Genomic DNA, 18,866 nt, shown 5'->3' on the forward strand with positions numbered 1-18,866 from the left:
ATTATTTAAAAACTTTAGTTAGTAGCCTAATTCGTATTATAAGTATTATGCCAAAACTTAATATGTAGGATACTTTAACTCAAGAAAATATTGTAATACAGGCCTTGGACTTTTTAATACTACCTGATTGTCATTAACGTAAGAAAAACACTGATAAATGGGTATAAAAGTGTTTCAACTGGTAAGCCAAATGAGATATCGGCATATAAGGGATATTACACTAATTGTATATTTGTTCTAGAGGTAATTGTTTATTCCCCCAAAATCACAAAGGCTAATTTGACCTTCGAAATACACAAATACATGTCGGTGTGTCCAAAAACCGGCTACACGAATCTGGATATTTCTGAAGCTAGAAATTTCTTTGTGCGAGTGGGGCTTGCAGCCACACAAAGCTGGATATTTCGTCCGCAAAACTGAATACTTGTGAAACCAAATAAATAAGTGAAGATATTTAAACATATCCGATTCACTGGATCCGTGTAAGCATGGAACACGGATATCTCTGAAGACTTTACTGTGTGTGTGCTTGTCCCCCTAGTGGAGGTCTGGGGACTCAGATTATTTTAGACCTAGATATCTTTGTCGTGTGGAGTGGACCTAGATATTTTTCTATGTGGATATCTGAAAATCTGGGATATATGATTCGTCTGGCCTAGGCCCTAGTTACTGCACTTTGGCTTTGTAGTGCAGTAGGCCTAAAATAGCATGCTAACTTCTCTGGAACAGAATGCCTGCCTGCTGTTCCCCATCAAGCATCAATGATGTCAGAAATGTTACTATATTATATTTATAATGAGCATTCGTGAGGAGGACCAATTATATGAATATAACTTGAAAATCAGGTGAAGTTGTCTTTTGAGTTAAAAATCTGAGTACTTCTTCCACCACTGGTTTTAGGTCCAATCCAATCCACCTTTATTTATAAAGCACATTTTAAAACAACAGAGTTGTGTGCTGTACAGTCGGTTAAAACAAAAACAAACACAAGCATAAAACGTAAACCCAATCAAAACACAATTAAACATAGGTACGAACGAACAACTCTCAATCTAGGGTAAAAGGCCAAGGAATAAAAATGAGTTTTTAAAAACAGGTAATCTAGCCTGACATAATGGCGTAGCTCCTTCAACAGTTTGGGGTCTAAAAATGCGAAGGCTCGATCCCCCCTGTGCTTAAGACTCGTCTTAAAGGGATAGTTCACCCCTAAAATGACTTTATTGATTTCTTTGACTGACAGCCGTTCCTTTCCCCTCCATCAAGCGCCCCGGCTGGCCAGGGGGAGGCATTATTGAGACCAGGATTACTGCATGTTTTTGTGAGGGTATCAACCCTAGGAGACACGGGGAGAACATGCAAACTCCACACAGAAAGGCCCTATCGCCAACCCCACCTAAGGTGTGGGCGCTGATGACGCGGAGGTAGAAACACGCCCCCAGCACCCACAGCGTCCCCCGGCGGGAATCGAACCCAGGACCTTCTAGCTGTGAGGCGAAGCGCTAACCACTACGCCACCGTGCCCCCCTTAAAATGGATTCTTAAACGCACTGGGTGCGTTTAAGAATCGAGGGGGCCAGAATGGGGGTGGTATGTTCTCGCTTTTGAGTTCCCACCAACGGGTGTGTGGCAGCATTTTAGAATAGCTTAGTTATGTTGGGCTTCACAAGTTCACATAGGAAGTCAGGGGGCCAAGTTGAGGGTCCAAAGGTCATGACCTGTTTTCCCTTCTTAAAATTCAAAACGTTTAAAGCCTTCCAGGCTTTGATGTCCTCCATACACGACAGCAGTGGCTTCAATGAGGTAGCATCATCTCTCTGGAAATAAGGAAATATTTTTCCATAATGAACTCTGAGGGGAGGAGGTAGAGAGAGAGAGAAGAGAATTGGCACCAGAATTGATCCCTGGCAGACTGCACATGGATTGGACGCAGAAGCCGATGTACAGTATAGCCACCAAAGCTGACAATACAGTATTTATGCAGAAATATAGACACTTCTAAAAGGTTCTCAAACTTCAAGCACCAGTGTGTTTTGCTGACATATTCCAATAATATGTGTTTTCTTGAAATACAGTAATTTCACTGCCTGATACCAGCTGAACAATGGGCCATTGGACTAATGGCATGGCACCGTGCACTGACAACTTGGGCATAGGTGCAAATGGTTTTAGACGTGCAACTCTGATTGCACATATTTGTAAACATGGTGACCAACATGTTAACAATAGACAAATAGACAGATTTGAGACAGACATAAGTCAAAGGGCATGTGAGTACAAAACAAAAGTTTTGTCAGATCATGTACTGTAAGTAGCAGAGGCTCTTCGTTCAACAGTTAATCACGCATTGCCAAACAATCAGAGATCTGTGCCTACTAGGGATGCGAAGATATACCGGTACGGATCGTAATCGCGATACAAACGTGCGCGATACGAGTGAATCGGTTCATTCAGGGTGGATCGGTACAATTGACGGCTGGAATCGTGATGTATCGTATCGTGAGTGTCTGGATCGGTACATTCCACGGTTGGATCGGTTTTTGCATAATAGTATTTCATTCTATACTGTGTTTCCGAGGCGCATTGAATGCCCCATCAGCCCTCCCCCCAAAAAGCACTTGTAGCGACTCTACAGACATGCGTCTTTTACAGCAGCACTGAGCTGCTTAGCGGAGCGCAGTGAACACCCGACCCGACGGAATGCAGAGACAGACAGACAGCACTCGTGAGCCCAGTCAGCCCACTGGTTAAACATGCAAGATTAGTACCACGTTTAGCTTTATAACATCCCTGTCCAATGTTCGCTGATGTGATCCGTTGTTGTGTCACTGGACTGGAGCACGCTGCGTGATATTATGATCCACATTCCACACCCGTTTGTTCTTCTTGTCGAGTCTGCGACGGAATTGATTTAAACACGCTTTAACTACACACACATATGAACTACAACAACGATACTGGGCGTGCGGCTAGCGATTAAAACAAAGTATTTGACAATGTTTCACAACTTGTTACTGTAGCAAGCAGAACACTCTTCTGCTGCTGCTGTTCGCTCTGCAAAGAGAGGCTGGAGCCTGATTTATACTTGGCAGCTCGACGGTGTCGCGCACGCACCTAAATAGCAGACCTACAAGCTCACAACGCGACGCGTTGTGACTCAAATATCTACGTTTTGAAACATTTTGGCTAGAAATGGCAAAATCCTAGATTATATTCATACAATATAATAATAATACAGGTCAAGGATCCTTAACTGAGAAGAGAGAGATCAAGCAGGGACCCCCACTGTAGGCTATTTTAGACTACTGTAGGCTATTATATAAAACTGTTGCAGATTAAAACTTGTCAGAGACTTGTTTGACAGCACTATTACTATGTTGTGTTTATTTGTTCACACATTATCTTTTCTATTAATATGATGGATTTATGTTATTCATTATAATCCATGAATTATTATCTCTTAAACCCTCAATAAGTGTTAATGTATTGGCTATTGTCCCCCCATAGGGTTGCTACTTGCTAGGGTTCAATTGGTTACTGTAAAAACGAACTATTAATATTTGGCCGCCTCACATAACTCTGAGGACCCTAGGGGTCCCTGACCACCTGTTGAGGATGTAATGATATATAATAATGATATAATGATATAGTATTAATCAAACAATTTTACCAGCCAGCAAGGAGTGTTCTCCCAGATTTCAATAAGTTGGATTGTTAGACAGAGCCTAGTACTACAGTGAAACAATAAATTGTTTGGAAATTAAATGTAATGCATTTTTAGTAATTTTTTGGGGGGGAAATTTACATGGGCTTTAATATAAATCCTTTGCATTGTGTTGAATCGCACCGAATCGTGAATCGTATCACATCGTAAGCACCAGGGGTGTATCGCAAAATATCGTGAATCATATCGCATCGTATCGGGGTCAGGGGTGTATCGTGATGTATCGTATCGGCAAGATTTCAATGTATCGCAATTATATCGTATCGCTGGGAGTGTATCGTGATGCGTATCGTATCGCCTCAGTGGTCGAGATTCACATCACTGCCTACCGATGCAGCAGTGGCATCTAAATTCACTGTACCGTATTTGCTACGAGTGGGTTGAAACAATTTGGCGGACATACCGGCATGAGGATATCTACGATTGTCTGGCAACACAACAGTATCTACAGTTTAGTAGGCTAGGTCCTGTTCATCCCCTTATTAATTCAGGGTGCAGGACAGCCAAGCACAAATTCACACTTGGACAATGTGATAATGACATGAGAAATAAGTGCAACATTTGAATCGACTGAAATAGGTAGACAGAGTTGTAGATATTTGGTAAAAGTAGACACATTTGCTCTGTCATTCAATACAAAACCTCAACAAACCCATCCTTTGGCCTGAGTGAGCAGTAAAGCCAAGTTAGCCGGGGCAATGACTTCAATGGTACTGATTGAAACATACTGTAACATACTCGGCAGCACCGGCTGGAGTGTTCACAGTCAGAGACTTATACGTATGTGCATCCATAAAAGAAACTAACCTGATAGGCAATTAGTCATGGGTTCAATAACTTAAATCTCATTCATCAAATCGTCATCCATCAATCCAACAGCCCTTCAACCTTTCCGGGTTCCTTCAGAACCAGAAGTCCGGACTGGTCAGGTCAGGAGTACATGACAGCCGAAACGTGACCAGCCAGTCATTGTGAAAACACAGACACCGACTGTGTGTCCTTTCAATGGTCTGTGTGATTGTGAGGTTCATCCTCCGAGCCCACAAAGAAGCAGATCTGCCGCGGCGAGGGGCTGGGCGTTCGGGGGGTGCTAGGCTGGTGCTCGGAGGAGGAGGAGATAGAGTTTGGGGTGTCCCAGTACTTGCTGTGGAGGTCCAGGAGGGAGAGACCTGGGATGGTATTTGCCTCTACGCCGCGACTGTCCTCCAGGGAAGGGGGCAGGCTCAGGCTCCTCCGTAGGCATTGCTCACTAGAGAATCAATCAAATGGATTCTTGTTTGTCCACATTTATTTGAAACAGTATTTAAATATATACTATATGTGGCTACAGAAAAGATAACACAGTGAGGAAGTGTGCTAGCGATACTCCAGACAAGGCAATTTGAAACCAAGCTTAATGTTATTACCTGTTGTCGCCTGCTCTTTGTCCTCTCCAGGTCTGTCTGTACACGTCCCCAGCCACCCCGAACATCCAACGCACATCAGCTGGCACCTCTGGGATCCACTCCACAAACCTGGGCCAGGGCAGAGCATTTACAGTCAGTTCACCACCACAGGTGGGGCAACACCTTCACGTTTTGGCCACTAGGGGGAGACCATGCACAATTGCACATTAACTGGTAGTTAGTTTGGCCTTGCAGAGTTGTGGTGTAAAAATAGCACTGTTTGTTTGAGAGCAACACCAGCGTCCCTCTTTACAGACCTAGCTTTTGATAATGGGCTGTGTGTGTGTGTGTGTGTGTGTGTGTGTGTGTGTGTGTGTGTGTGTGTGTGTGTGTGTTGGATGTTATATCAGTTTGCACAATGTAATATGCACAGTGATATACTGTCTGTCTATTATCAGATTTTGTGAGGTCATGGCCTTTATTACCAAACGAATGCTAATGTTTTGCATCACCATCACTATGACTACTGTACCGCCCAGTTGGTTGTACTTGGCAGATGAACTGAATTGGATTCTGATCGGTGGGATCATTACACTTACCTCTGGGCTGCAGAGTAGGCTGACAGTACAGGAAGTGTGTAAGGCATGAGCATGTATGAGGCCACTCTCATCGGCAGCAGCTCTGAAACCTTAGAATACAGGCCAGTCTTGTCTTGGCACGCTTCGCAGAGTACTGAAAGAAACAAACAGACAACTTGACGTTCAGTAACTGAAATATATGCACACAACATATTACCGGTACTTTCTTTAACCGAAAAAGCAGTGGTTTTCAACCAGTGGTCCTTGAGCGGTTTCCAGGTGGTCCCCATCTAAATGATGGACCCTTATGGATCCCTTATGGAACAAATGATTGTTAAACATCAGCATTACTTAATTTACAAGAAGTCTACACAATTAGAGCATGTAGAAGTATTGTTATTTTGATCGATATTTTGACTGTTATCTCTCCTATCAATAGTACCACATCAATACAGCATGGAATTGTGAGAAATCCTATCCAACGATAACAAAATATTAGAAGTTTTGGGTCTGAGAGGCTAAATCTCCTCAAATGGTGGTCCGTGGCTCAAATGCAGAATAAACTAGAAGCAGTGCTCTTCCGAGCACAGGTCTCCACCAGGTCAGGAAGGTTATTCTGGCCTCCTGGTGGCGTTATAATAGGCCAATTTGAAAATGGTGCCAGGTTTTCGGCCTTTCACAGCCGCTTCACGGACGCTGCATGCATGATTTTGTTCAAAAGAATTGTCGACCTGATGGTAGCGCTATAACAGGCCAATGTGAAAAGGGTGGCATTTGTTCCTTGATGGACAGGGGCGAAAACATAGTCTCCCCAAGTCCCCATGCCTTCGGCCTGGTGGACACAATAATGACGTTGATGTGAAAAGGGTTGAAAACCACTGGATTAAAGAGTGACATTCGTGCCAGCTGTGTAGAAATAAAGCATTGTTTTTAATCCGTCACAAAATGGTGCTGCTTGCAAAACGAAAGAAGGGTGATGCAACGCAACGGGTTGTTAGCTTGAAGGTCAGTACTTGTCAGCAAGTGACACCGTCATGCAATGGAGCATTTATTAAGCTTAGGATGACTGCATACCTTTCTTGATAGGCGTTGGCAGGTCCATCTGCTGGTCCAACCACCAGTGTTGTTTATTTAGTAGACAGAGTCTCCGCAGCAACCATTCTTTCCTGGTTTCAGGATGCTCGCAGCAGCAGGTGGCCGTGGCCTCTGTTATCGCAGATTCAGCCGTAGGACTCTCTGTTCTCAACAGGTCTGCCATCGCAAACATGACATCAGCAACACATTCCAAAGGTTGTACTATTATGACAACAATACATGTATATTAACAGAAACTTGACACAATAAAACTTTGACACTGACAAGTAACACTTGCTAAGGTTGAGTAGCGACCGCAGTGGTACCAGCTAATTTGATTTAGACTTACCTAAAGTTTTTAAAAAATTGCAAAAAAGAAACATGGGTTCGTGCATGTAAACTTACAAGCAAAGAGTCTTCAAAGCACACGTGATAATATGTATTCATAAAACTAGACACAGGGCTGGGCGACATGATTTCAAATCAATAGCACGATTATTTCAAACTTTTGCCGCAATTATGTTTAATGAATGATTCTTTTATTTTGTGTGTGTGGAAATAGCAGATCTACAAGCTCACAACATGCCACGATGCAATGCTTTGTGAGCCATTTTGTGTGCCACCATTGTACAACAAAGTATAATACAGGGTTAAGTGGTAAATATGACTAATGGATTATTAAACAAATTGATTTGTTGACATATAAGAAATGCTATTAAAGAAAACCTGCTTTTTCGATTATTTGATAATTCTACATGAGCAACATTAAGTCTGTAATTGGTCTTGAAATGTTCTGTTGATTGCCAAGCCCTAAAATGACATGATAATTTCAGTGTCAGTTAGTTAGTAACACAGTAAGACTCACTGTTTTCTTCTAGGAAGCGTAGAGCATCCTTGTACCCACTCTGACACATATCTGCCATTACCTGTCAAAAGACAATATGATAATATGAAAGAAATGTCACAATCACATTATGTGTAACCCAGCCGTCCCTATTTTGGGAAAACTTTCAAAACAATGCAAACTTTTTCACTGTTTATTAAAGAAATTAAAATAGTGATAATAGTCGATCTACAAGCTCACACCATGTCGCAATGTGACGTGTTGAGAGCTTGTAGGTTGGGTATTTTTGAACAGCAAAGTACAATATATTGGGCTTACATAAATAATAAGGAAAACCTGCACATATTTGTAATCGGTTACTTTCTTGGGGCATGGTCTGCATATTATTTCATAGTAACTCTTGAGTATTTGGGGTTCACAGCACACGTGCCACTAGAGATAAGAGCATGCTGGACATTTGGCTTATGGGAGACTAGTGCTGAGGTTGCTGCCCAACACAACATACAGCTGTATTCTGTAACAGACGTTTTCTTGATTATGACCATTTGAATAAGCCTTTAAGTACTGTTTGTAATGATTGATTAATTCACAGAAGTGTGTTGTTATGACATAAGTCTATAAATGACCTATTACACATATCATGCTCTTGGTTTATGACTTTAGCAACCTATCATTACAACCAATATTATGACATTCCTTTTATTGCATGATTGCTTCCTGACTAAAAAGACAGCACTGACATAAGCATAAGTACAGATCCATGTTGACTGTAAAGAGTCTTGGCTTAAAGGTTAAAATGCTATACTGTTATAAGATTACTCATAACTTCCCAATATAATAGACCATAATAAGCAATATGTCAGTAAAGTTCATGTGTAATTGGTTTAGAATGAATACCGGTGAGTGGATTTCTGTTAAAAAAGTGTGTTTCGAGGGCTTTAAAGGAGTAGCTCACCCTCAAAATGACTTGTTTTTTTCTATTGATTACTCACGCCATGGAGACTTTTTGTATGTGTTGCATTTCTAAGACAAAAAACTATTTAGTAAATGTACCCCCATTGATTCCGGATGGGGACCCAAATGCATTACTCCCCATCCAGATCGCCTTCCAGAATCAATGGGGGTACATCTTTTGTAATCACATTTTTGTCTTAGGAATGTGACAAATATGACAAAAAATATTATTGAACTTGAGTCTCCATGGTGTGAGTAATCAATAGGGGGGGGAAAAGTCATTTTGGGGGTGAACTACTCCTTTAATGAGTGGTATTACATGTCTCTGGACCAAGAGTTGCTTGGTGCGGGGTGGTGACTCACTGCACCTTCTAATAATGTTCCCACAATACACATGCAGTTTACAGTTTACAGTTTACAGTTTAGGCATTTAGCAGACGCTTTTAATCCAAAGCGACTTACAATAAGCAGATAAAACATCACAATAATAAACAGGATAATATGTCAATACATCAACAGCAATATAACAAATGCAAATGGATATCTATCTAGGAAACTAAAAAATCAGTCAAGAAAAGTTTCTAAAAACCTAAAAAAAAACAAATGCTGACTAGCTTCATGTATGGTCATTGAATGTTTCAGTAGTGCTAAGGGTTTAGGTGGAGTCTGAAAAGGTGTGTCTTCAGTCCACGGCGAAAGCTAGCGAGTGAGTCCGTTGTTCTAAGTGCGACAGGGAGTTTGTTCCACAACTTTGGGGCCAGGAGGGCAAACTGTCTCGGACAAGTGGATTTTTGCCCTGGGGTTTTTAGCGAGGGTTCTGTCAGCATCCCTGAGTTGGCTGATCTAAGTGCACGGGTGGGGGTGCCCCCCACATGCCCCCTTGCACCATGAATTATATAACCATGGATTCCAGCAAGCACAACATTCCAGCCCAGGGAAGAGTTAAGGCCCATTCCCACTGGGCCAGATAACAGATATCTGGAGATATTTCTCCAGATATTTTTCCATTCAAAGTGGATGGTAGATACAGATAAAAAAAATATATACCACAGATATTTGCCACAGATACTTTTATCTGTGGCAAAACATTTTTTTATCTGTATCTACCATCCACTTTGCATGGAGAAATATCTGGAGAAATATCTCCAGATATCTGTTATCTGGCCCAGTGGGAATGGGCCTATAGTCTTACAACACAAAGCAAAGGAACCTATACCCAAGTAGGATCGAAGTTCACATCTTAGGAAACATTTGATATCATTACGGTACACAGTAAATCTGGAGTGTTATTTTAACTCTGAGAGTTGAGTGGAAAATGTTTGAATTATGGTCAATGCATTGAGAGTAGTTTGAGAAAGAAATGTCTCAGAGTAAGACACAGTCACAGAAGTATTTTCAACTACTTGAACCCTAGCATGCCTTTTATGGGGAGAACATTTGGCAAAAATAGACAGACAATCTACAAGCTCACGATGTAACTATGTCCATTTGGCTCTATTGCGCCGTTGATTAGAAATCGATAATTCAAAAAATGTCTACTCATTGAATCACATTGTACAAATAAACAGCACTCAAAGCCATTCTTTTGGAACATAAACAAAGCTGATTCTACCGATATGAAACATCACAAAACCCAGTGCAGAAACCTTTCTTTATACAGTTAGTATATTAATAAAAATGTCAACTTCCTGTTGATTTTACTATTTTTTAAGATCCAGGTTTTCTTCCCCTTACAGATGGCTAAATCGACATCAAGTTGTTGGTGATGTACTGGGTTTTGCCATGTTATATATTGGCTACTTTGTTTGCATTTGTTTATGTAATTTTAATTATTACATGCGCCAGTGTAGCGCGCAACTACTACTTTTGGTGCCGTCTGTTTCTGGTCGACAGTACAAAGGCAGGGCCATTACCCAATAAGGGAGCATCGTTTTTGGTGACGTCACCACCAACAAGTGCAACCTGATATAAATAACAAGGGTGCAAGTTGGCACCTCGACAGAGGGCCAACTTTCCCAACCACATACATACAGACAGCACCGAACAGCACCGAAAGTAGTACCATATGGGCCATATGGTAGGCCATATATGACCACGAGTGCACAGGCGCAAGTTGGTACCTTATTTTAAATTTTCTTTTAAACTAGAACATCTCTGCAGTGGTTAGAGGTGGTCTTGTGACATTTTGGACCTAGCTGGTATTGGGGAAGACGACTACATACTGACAACTAGGATGCCTCATCAAGCAGAGTGCTAGAAATATGTCTCTCATGCAGGAGACTTGGTAGGATATGAGAGTTATTGGATTGCAGCTTTAAGGTCCTGCATTATGACACTCCTAGTAGGGATGGGACGATACGCGATATTATCGTTTAATCGTGATAAAAAACACTCACGATAATCGTATTGTGGAGGTTTCATTTATCGTGATATTGTGCTCCGTCATGCCCAGTTCACCTTTTATTTGCAGAGCTGCATATCCTGTACCACTTAAACCCTCTATAATTGGTAAAAGGTACTTAGTTATAATATACATACTTGATTCAGTCTTTTTTTCACCCTCTATCAAATGTCTTTGCCAAAAAATAGCCGAGCTTGTAGATCGGCTATATTTTGGCAAATGTTCTGCCCCAGGATAATGGATTTTGATTATCCCGATAATATCGTAAATTGTGATTTTTTTTGTCACAATAATCGTGATATGAAATTTTCATATGGTCCCATCCCTAAAGGTGGTTGCACACTGCTGCGTTTTCCGTTGCGAAATGCGTTTTTCAGGGCAAGGAGAGAGAGAGAGATAGAGAGAGCAAGGGACCGAGTGGTGGGCGAAACGGGCAGCAGTGTGCAAACGTGACTGACATAAAATGAGGTTGATTTTTTTATTTGCGTGCTCCGAAATTCAGTCCGATATTCGGCCCGAAAAACGCAGCAGTGTGCAACCAGCTTAACTCCTACAGTAACTCCCTACCTTGGGCTCAGGTGGGAAGAGGGCCTTGCTGAGGCGGTACATGTTCCCCATGTTCATCTGGATGCTGGTGTTGGTGAAGCGAAGCTCATGGAAGCTGGTGGAGTTGTCACGGGGACAGATGTCACTCTCCCCCGAGAACGGAGAGATGGTGATGGTGTTCTTCAGCTCCGACTGGGGGAGGTTGTCGCTGATGCCACCGTCTACGTAGCGCTGGGGAGGGAGTAAAAAAAAGCAATTGGAGGGACAGATTGGATTTGGTCCACACAAAAACTTTGCACAAGCTGTTGGTTATTTTGCCATCACATATTTTGGATCCTTTGCATTTCTTAGTCATGAGAGTAAAGGGGATAAACAGGGGGCAAAACAAGTGGGCAAAACAAGTAGGGTGTGTTCACATATTTTAGCTTATTCACACAATTTGTGGCAGGACTTGCTTAAGGCTGGATAAACACCCCTAGGCCATTTCAACATGTTCACATTCCACAGGCCAACTTTCCCTACATTAACAAGAATCGAGTACCTCGCCTAGTTAGTTAACTCTCCAACACTAACTTCTTTGTGGAAACATACATTTTTGGTTTGTTTTGTCACATTAATATGTAATGATGTAATGTTGTCCCGTTTCAAGGTGAGATTCTACGTCTTAATGAATAAATTAAGGCTTTGCTATTTAATACCCTTGGAAATGCATAGAAATGTTATTCACCTTATTCTTAACACTTAACACTAACACTTTTTTAATGCCAATTCTAAAATCCTGAGGACATGATGGAAAAAAAACTTCTGTGTCCTAATTTTAGAGAACACCCTCAACAAGTGTACACTGGGCTGACTATACCATCCATAAATATATGATTGAGACATTGTTTGTCTATTCCTTTGAGTATTTGTCCCAAGCACTAATATTGTACATAGGTTTTATACAGTTCATGTACGTACAAAGTTAAGGAGTCACGAACGGTTAACTTGGCTCTGAGCCAGCATGTGATCTTGACACTGAAAAGTACACAATGTACAGCAGCGCTACTCAACCCGCGGCCCGCGCCGCCTGTCTGTGCGGCCCGTCATGACCATACCAATAAAAATATGATTCTTCTAAGCCTGTCAAAGTTAACGCGCAACGCAAAATGCGGTGATGTTTGAGCCTCGGTGGACTCCGTAGTCAGGAAGCGAATACAGTCAATGCACTGCAGACTCAGAGCACAGACAGCAGTGCGGAGATGCTGGCGGCTACACTAGATCTATTGTACAACGAGACGGTCAGACAGACAAATCTGCGGAGATTTTGCAGCAGACAACCACAGTCGGGCTCACTGGAGTGGAGACGCATGACGGTCGTGCGATATGAACGCTCGCTTCCATAGCCTCCGCGGCTCCGCCAGTCAGCACCGACAGACAGTGGCAGTGCACACATTCCAACAGATCGTAGCAGCCAGGGAACTATGCTTGTACCCCAAATGGGGAAGTTTTCTCATGCCAATAACGCTCCTTTTCATTAATAGGACGGATTTAAAATAAATAGACGTTTATACTTATTATTCAATCACTCAAACCCCAGCATCCCTATTCTTGGGAGACATTCACCAAAAATAGCCGATCTACAAGCTCACCACAAGATGCATTGTGAGCTTGTAGATCGGCTATTTTTGGTTAAGAGTTGTTTGTTTTATGGAAAAATAACTCAAGTAAAGTTCAACTCAGCCAGTTGTACTGTACTTGTAAAACAGTTTGATGCTTTGAGCTTTGTAATTTAAACACAACTAACTGCTCATTGAAGGAGATTGACCAAAAATAGCCGATCTACAAGCTCCAATGCATCTTGTGGTGAGCTTGTAGATCGGCTATTTTTGGTTAATGTCCCCCAAGAATAGGGATGCTGGGGTTTAAGTAATTGAATAATAAGTATAAACGTCTATTTATTTAAAATCCGTCCTATTAATGAAAAGGAGCGTTGTTGGCATGAGAAAACATACCTTTACATTGCCAAAGTTCACTAGCCTTGCATACCCAGACACAGGGGCGGTTCCAAAACGATTGAACCAGTTCTGTTAATTTTCACTTCACATTTTGTGAATAAAGCCTAATTTGATCAAATTCGATAATTTCTTCATTCCATCCATAATCTTTTGGTTCAATGAGGTTTGGCCTAGCTTAAATAGATGGAAATGTGGCTATTTTCTGTGTGTTTCCTTAATTATTAAGCTTGTCATGAAGCCTGTTACAAAATCATTGTAAACGTCCAAAATAGGACCGTCATTTTTAGGTTGCGGCCCTTTGGACTTTTGGTATTTTGCTGAGTGGCCCCTGAGCCTTCCTAAGTTGAGTAGCCCTGATGTACAGTGTACTTTTTCCTCCTATAGGAAGATAAAGAACAGTGTGGTGATGGTGAGGTAGTGTGTCTAAAGGCCAACTGCCTGTCTGACACATGGGGGACACTCTTTGAACAAGCTATATTTGGATTTTAACCACTTAAGCCGTACAGTAAAATTTTGCTGTGGGCTTTTTTTGCACCAAATGGGGACGCCGGGCTAAAATGTCTCATGTTCTTAACATTGAACTTTGACACTTTGACAGATGCCCAAAACTGTGAAATATAATTAAGCAACCACAGATAACAGCACTGGCAGTTTCAGTTCGTGAGGATTCAATGTTCCCTTCTGCTGACGTCTTTTGACAATGGCGCCCTCCCTTTCTGGCCTGCCAAAAGGAAACTGGTCTACTACCAGTGGATTATTTACCGCTTCTAAAATACAGTAGAGTGGTGCTTATATACTGTATGCACACACAAACAAACATCCATATTGTGCCACAGTGTTTTAGAAAAGGTCAGTAGTCAGTATCATTTTCAGCTACTCATATTACTATCAAAGACAAGTCCACTAGCAGCAAATACGTCAAAGTGAAGCTAAAGGTCTTCAAGGACCCTGACCAAGTGACCAACGCCAGACAACCCCAGGACATGCAACCCTCAGAGACTCACCACGCCTCGGAAGGATGGGGGAATAAGGCCACAGTAGATGGGGATGATGTCTCATGTGTCATGTTCTTAACATTGAACTTTGACACTTTGACAGATGCCCAAAACTGTGAAATATAATTAAGCAACCACAGATAACAGCACTGGCAGTTTCAGTTTGTGAGGATTCAATGTTCCCTTCTGCTGACGTCTTCTGACAATGGCGCCCTCCCTTTCTGGCCTGCCAAAAGGAAACTGGTCTACCAGTGGATTATTTACCGCTTCTAAAATAGAGTGGTGGTTATATACTGTATGCACACACAAACAAACACCTATATTGTGCCACAGTGTTTTAGAAAAGGTCAGTAGTCAGTATCATTTTCAGCTACTCATATTACTATCAAAGACAAGTCCACTCGCAGCAAATACGTCAAAGTGAAGCTAAAGGTCTTCAAGGACCATGACCAAGTGACCAACGCCAGACAACCCCAGGACATGCAACCCTCAGAGACTCACCACGCCTCGGAAGGACGGGGGAATCAGGCCACAGTAGATGGGGATGAAACAGCTACAGACCAGGGCCTGTGGACAGAACACCATATTAGATAACACCTTACAGACACCTTACAACACCCATGTCCCCATTAGATTAGAGTAGACCACAGTGACAAGCTGATAAGAGTTCCACAATAGCATGTGTCAAAGGCACCTATGATGAGTAATTCAATGACTTTCACTGACAATTTCACAGACTGTACTAGAGTGCCCTAGAATGTGTCACAATGAATTCAACAAATTAATTATCGAACTGGAAACTTGTGTCAACCAAAGCATGATGATTGTTTTGTTTTTTTCCCCACAAACATGGATACATCGTATGATCAGGAGACTGCAGGTTAGTACTAGAAGTTTAACAAATCCATCTGACTTGCTGTCGTGTAATTTCCTTATAAAATTACATCAATGAGAGTTAACATGCAATGGTAGTTGGTTTAATTATTATCCTTAGCTTAGCTTATAACAATGTGATTATAACTATTAAATAATTACTCTTTTAGTTTTTTGTTGTTGTTGCTAGTACTGCAACTACTACTATTACGACTGCTACTACTATGATTATTACCACTATTAGGACTATTACTATCCACAATCACCAGGGACGTGCTGGGCCCCTGATTCAGCCCGGGAAAAAGAGTTGGAGAGGCCCTCATTGCACGCTTAGAGAGAGATCTCTCTCTATAGCGCTATAGAGAGAGATCTCTCTCTATAGCGCTGCTGCTACTCAAAGATTTGTGACAAAGTGACAAGCCAGTGGGCCAATTACAGTACATGAGTTATATTTTGTCGTTGTCGGGTGGAAACCTTGTATGTCCAAAACCGTTTGTTTTGTATTTATCATTTTGAAAATGATTTAAACGCGGTGCGAGGCGTTGTGTGCTTGTAGATCGGCTGTTTTCACTACTTTTGTGCAACGGCCTTGTATGATGAAGCAGGGCTTTGCTTTGCGAAAAAAAAATATATATAAATTTGAAACTTGGAGATACAAGGTTTCTGTCCGACAGTGATGATTTACTTTGTTGGCCACCCAGCCCCCAAAATGGAACAAAGGCCGACATTTTATTTTTAATTTTTTCCTAATGGCCGGCCTGGACCGGCCGGGAATGAACCAGCCGTTCGGGAATTGTCCCGCTTTTCCCAATGGCCAGCACGTCCCTGACAATCACATTACATGGCAAGCCTCACACACCTGCATAAGCTCTTCTTTGGAGTCGAACTCGGACACCAAGACGTTCTGTCCATCAGACACACGAGTGAGGGACACACACAGCCTCCCAGAGGCCAGTTGGTGTGCGTCGGCGGGAAGGTCGCGATCCAGGCCCGACCGGAGCACTTTGACCAGGTTGAAGGAGGGATGGAGAGGGCCCAGGTTTCTCTTCCTGGCCTCCTTAGCCACCTCTATGACATCCTCGCAGCATTTAGCTAAAGGTGGCAGACAGAGAGACAAGAGCATGAGGTCAGGCTAATAATAATAATAAGAATAAACTTTATTTATATAGCAGTACCTTTTTAAACAAAGTTACAAAGTGCTTAACAACTTGGAATCAAACCGTAAATCATAAACATGAAAGCAACAAAAACAACATACAATAGCAGTATCAGTGAGAATAGATGCATTCATTTCTGCCATTAGGGCGTTAAAAAGGCATTTTTAAAATAAAATGTGTTTTTTAATTCCGATTTAAAAATGGTTATATGGAGTTGGCAAGCCTGAAGTTAAATTGAAGTCTATAGTCGGGGGTTTGTTCGTGCTAATCAGTCTAAAAGCGCCACATTTTGCACAGATGTAGCCCATGCTCATTAGGGCATGCTCTAATGATTTAGCTAGGGCACCCGAGTCGGCGACCAAATCAAGTTGGGCTCCCATCGACTTTCTATACTGTGAAAAGTGATGACTCAGTTATCATCACAAAACAATCGTTTTATGGGGCCATTTTTAGCCCAAGGAAAGTTAAATGCTTGCAATGGATTCAGAATCATGGCAAACCCCTAATTAGACCCCTCACATGCTACTTAAAGCAGGTTATTTGTCCTCCTGTATGTAGTACAGTGTAGTAAAGTCGGGTTAGGGTTAGCCCAACTTGATTTGGCCGCTGTGGCACTGGTGACCCCGAAGGTCGCCGACCCTCTTTAACTTCTTTAACTCTTTATCTTTGCTTATTTTATGTGAGACTGAGAGAAGGTCAACACTACTGACCAGTTAAATCTTTCCAGGGCAAGGACATGACATGTTCTGCATTTCAATTTTAAATGTAAATAAATCAGAGCAACTATAACTTTTATTTGTACACATTGTTTGTCATAGCTGGATGCCTGGATCTCAACTTTGATTGTGCCAAAAAAGTACAGATTTTTATTTATTTTATTGTATCTTTCTGTTATAAACATATAACATTTAAAGTACTAACTATGGTTATAACTGAATAAAGAGGTCCCTTTTAATAGCCTATATTGCTATATACTGTCTGCTGCGACTAGACTACCGAAGTACCGATATGATCACACAGATCTGACAGATGTCAGAGACAGTCAGTCATCATGGCAGGCTTACTTATGGACGCTTGGCTGGCGAGCACCGATGCCGTGAGCGCACCGGCCGAAGCCCCGTAGATCTTGGTGGCCTCTTTGACGAGGTAGGGCGCCTTCTCCAGCAGACAGCTGGCCACACCGATGTGATAGATGCCCAGGAAGCCACAGCCGGCGAAAGAGAGGTTCCACCCTGCCTTTAGGTCGAACATGGTCGAGGCACAGTGACAGGCAGCAGGCAGGCAGGCTGCTACATGCCCCGGTGGTCACCCAGAAAAAAAGTTTTGGATGAACACGTTATTACTATGTTATTTTATAGTTAAAAGTATCGTTCCCTCATGCACCGATGTGTTGTTATTCCACTCGACCGACGCCTATACTACTCTGACAGGAGGAGCGGCGTGTTGGTGTTGTTACTTGAGAAACTCTCTCTTTCTTTCTCTGTAGAGGTGGGACGTTCGCGAAAGAATTGAGTCTTTTGAACGGCTCTTTGAAATGAACGATGGGATCCCTTTCTTATGGTGGGAAAGGTAGAAAAGAATCTTTACTTTAAGTACTGCAATGTAGAACTTAAAGTGTACTTGAGTAAAAGTACAAAAGTACAAAAAAAAGTACAGGTTCTCCAGTGAATAAAAATAATGTAGAAAAAAGAAAAACATTTGAAAATAGCCGATCTACAAGCTCACAATGTGTCGCAACGCGACGCGTTGTGAGCTTGTAGTCTTGTAGATCGACTATTTTCAAATGGTGGAAATTTATATAGGTCTATATATGTAGACCTATATAAATTCAGTTGAAGTGATTTGTAATCATAATGAAAATCTACAAAGTAACTAAATAACTAAATTAACTAAATAACCAAAGTAACTAAAATGAGCCAGCCCAGTCTTTTGAACGGCTCTTTGAAAGGAACGGATCCCAGAGATCCAGCTCACTTCAAAGAGCCATAAATCCCATCTCTATTTCTCTGAAAGTCCAAGAGCACAACATGTTTCGTAGAACGCCGATTGGCTGAGCACACTGTCAGTCTGCAGCACCGGTCACGCCCCCGTTCTCGACGAGAGCCAATCAGACTTCAGCCCGGCTCACTTGCAATTTTTTTTACTAAATCTACAAGCTGACAACGCGTCGTTCCACGCACGGCACGCAGATGAGTTGGGCTTGTAGATCAGTTGGACTGATGACACACAGACGTACTGGGCGGGGATCATAAGTTAACTAGCAGCATTAGCCTACTTCTTCTGTATTATGTTATGTAACGTTTAATGTCACATAATTTATCTTTGGAGGAATAATCTAGTT

The 18,866-nt window shown here is 41.9% G+C and overlaps 1 protein-coding gene across 2 annotated transcripts; it reads right to left on the minus strand.

Annotated features, from left to right (window-relative positions):
* Positions 1-906: 906 nt before the first annotated feature.
* On the minus strand, positions 907-17,973 carry pnpla3 (patatin-like phospholipase domain containing 3). 2 transcript variants are annotated; one of them, XM_080753818.1, is made up of 9 exons: positions 17,590-17,973; positions 16,228-16,460; positions 15,000-15,062; positions 11,525-11,734; positions 7,624-7,684; positions 6,759-6,935; positions 5,706-5,838; positions 5,128-5,235; positions 907-4,970 (listed from the first exon to the last, which is right to left on the minus strand). In XM_080753818.1, exons 1-9 carry the CDS (start codon positions 17,774-17,776, stop codon positions 4,724-4,726), a joined length of 1,419 nt encoding a protein of 472 aa, XP_080609944.1. In that variant the 5' UTR covers positions 17,777-17,973; the 3' UTR covers positions 907-4,723. The 2 variants fall into 2 exon arrangements, with proteins under 2 accessions (XP_080609944.1, XP_080609943.1); XM_080753817.1 differs by having other exon boundaries at positions 14,997-15,062.
* Positions 17,974-18,866: the final 893 nt, after the last annotated feature.

Source organism: Nannobrachium achirus (assembly GCF_963921795.1).
Source record: "Nannobrachium achirus genome assembly, chromosome: 23".
In the NCBI taxonomy this organism is placed as follows: domain Eukaryota; kingdom Metazoa; phylum Chordata; class Actinopteri; order Myctophiformes; family Myctophidae; genus Nannobrachium; species Nannobrachium achirus.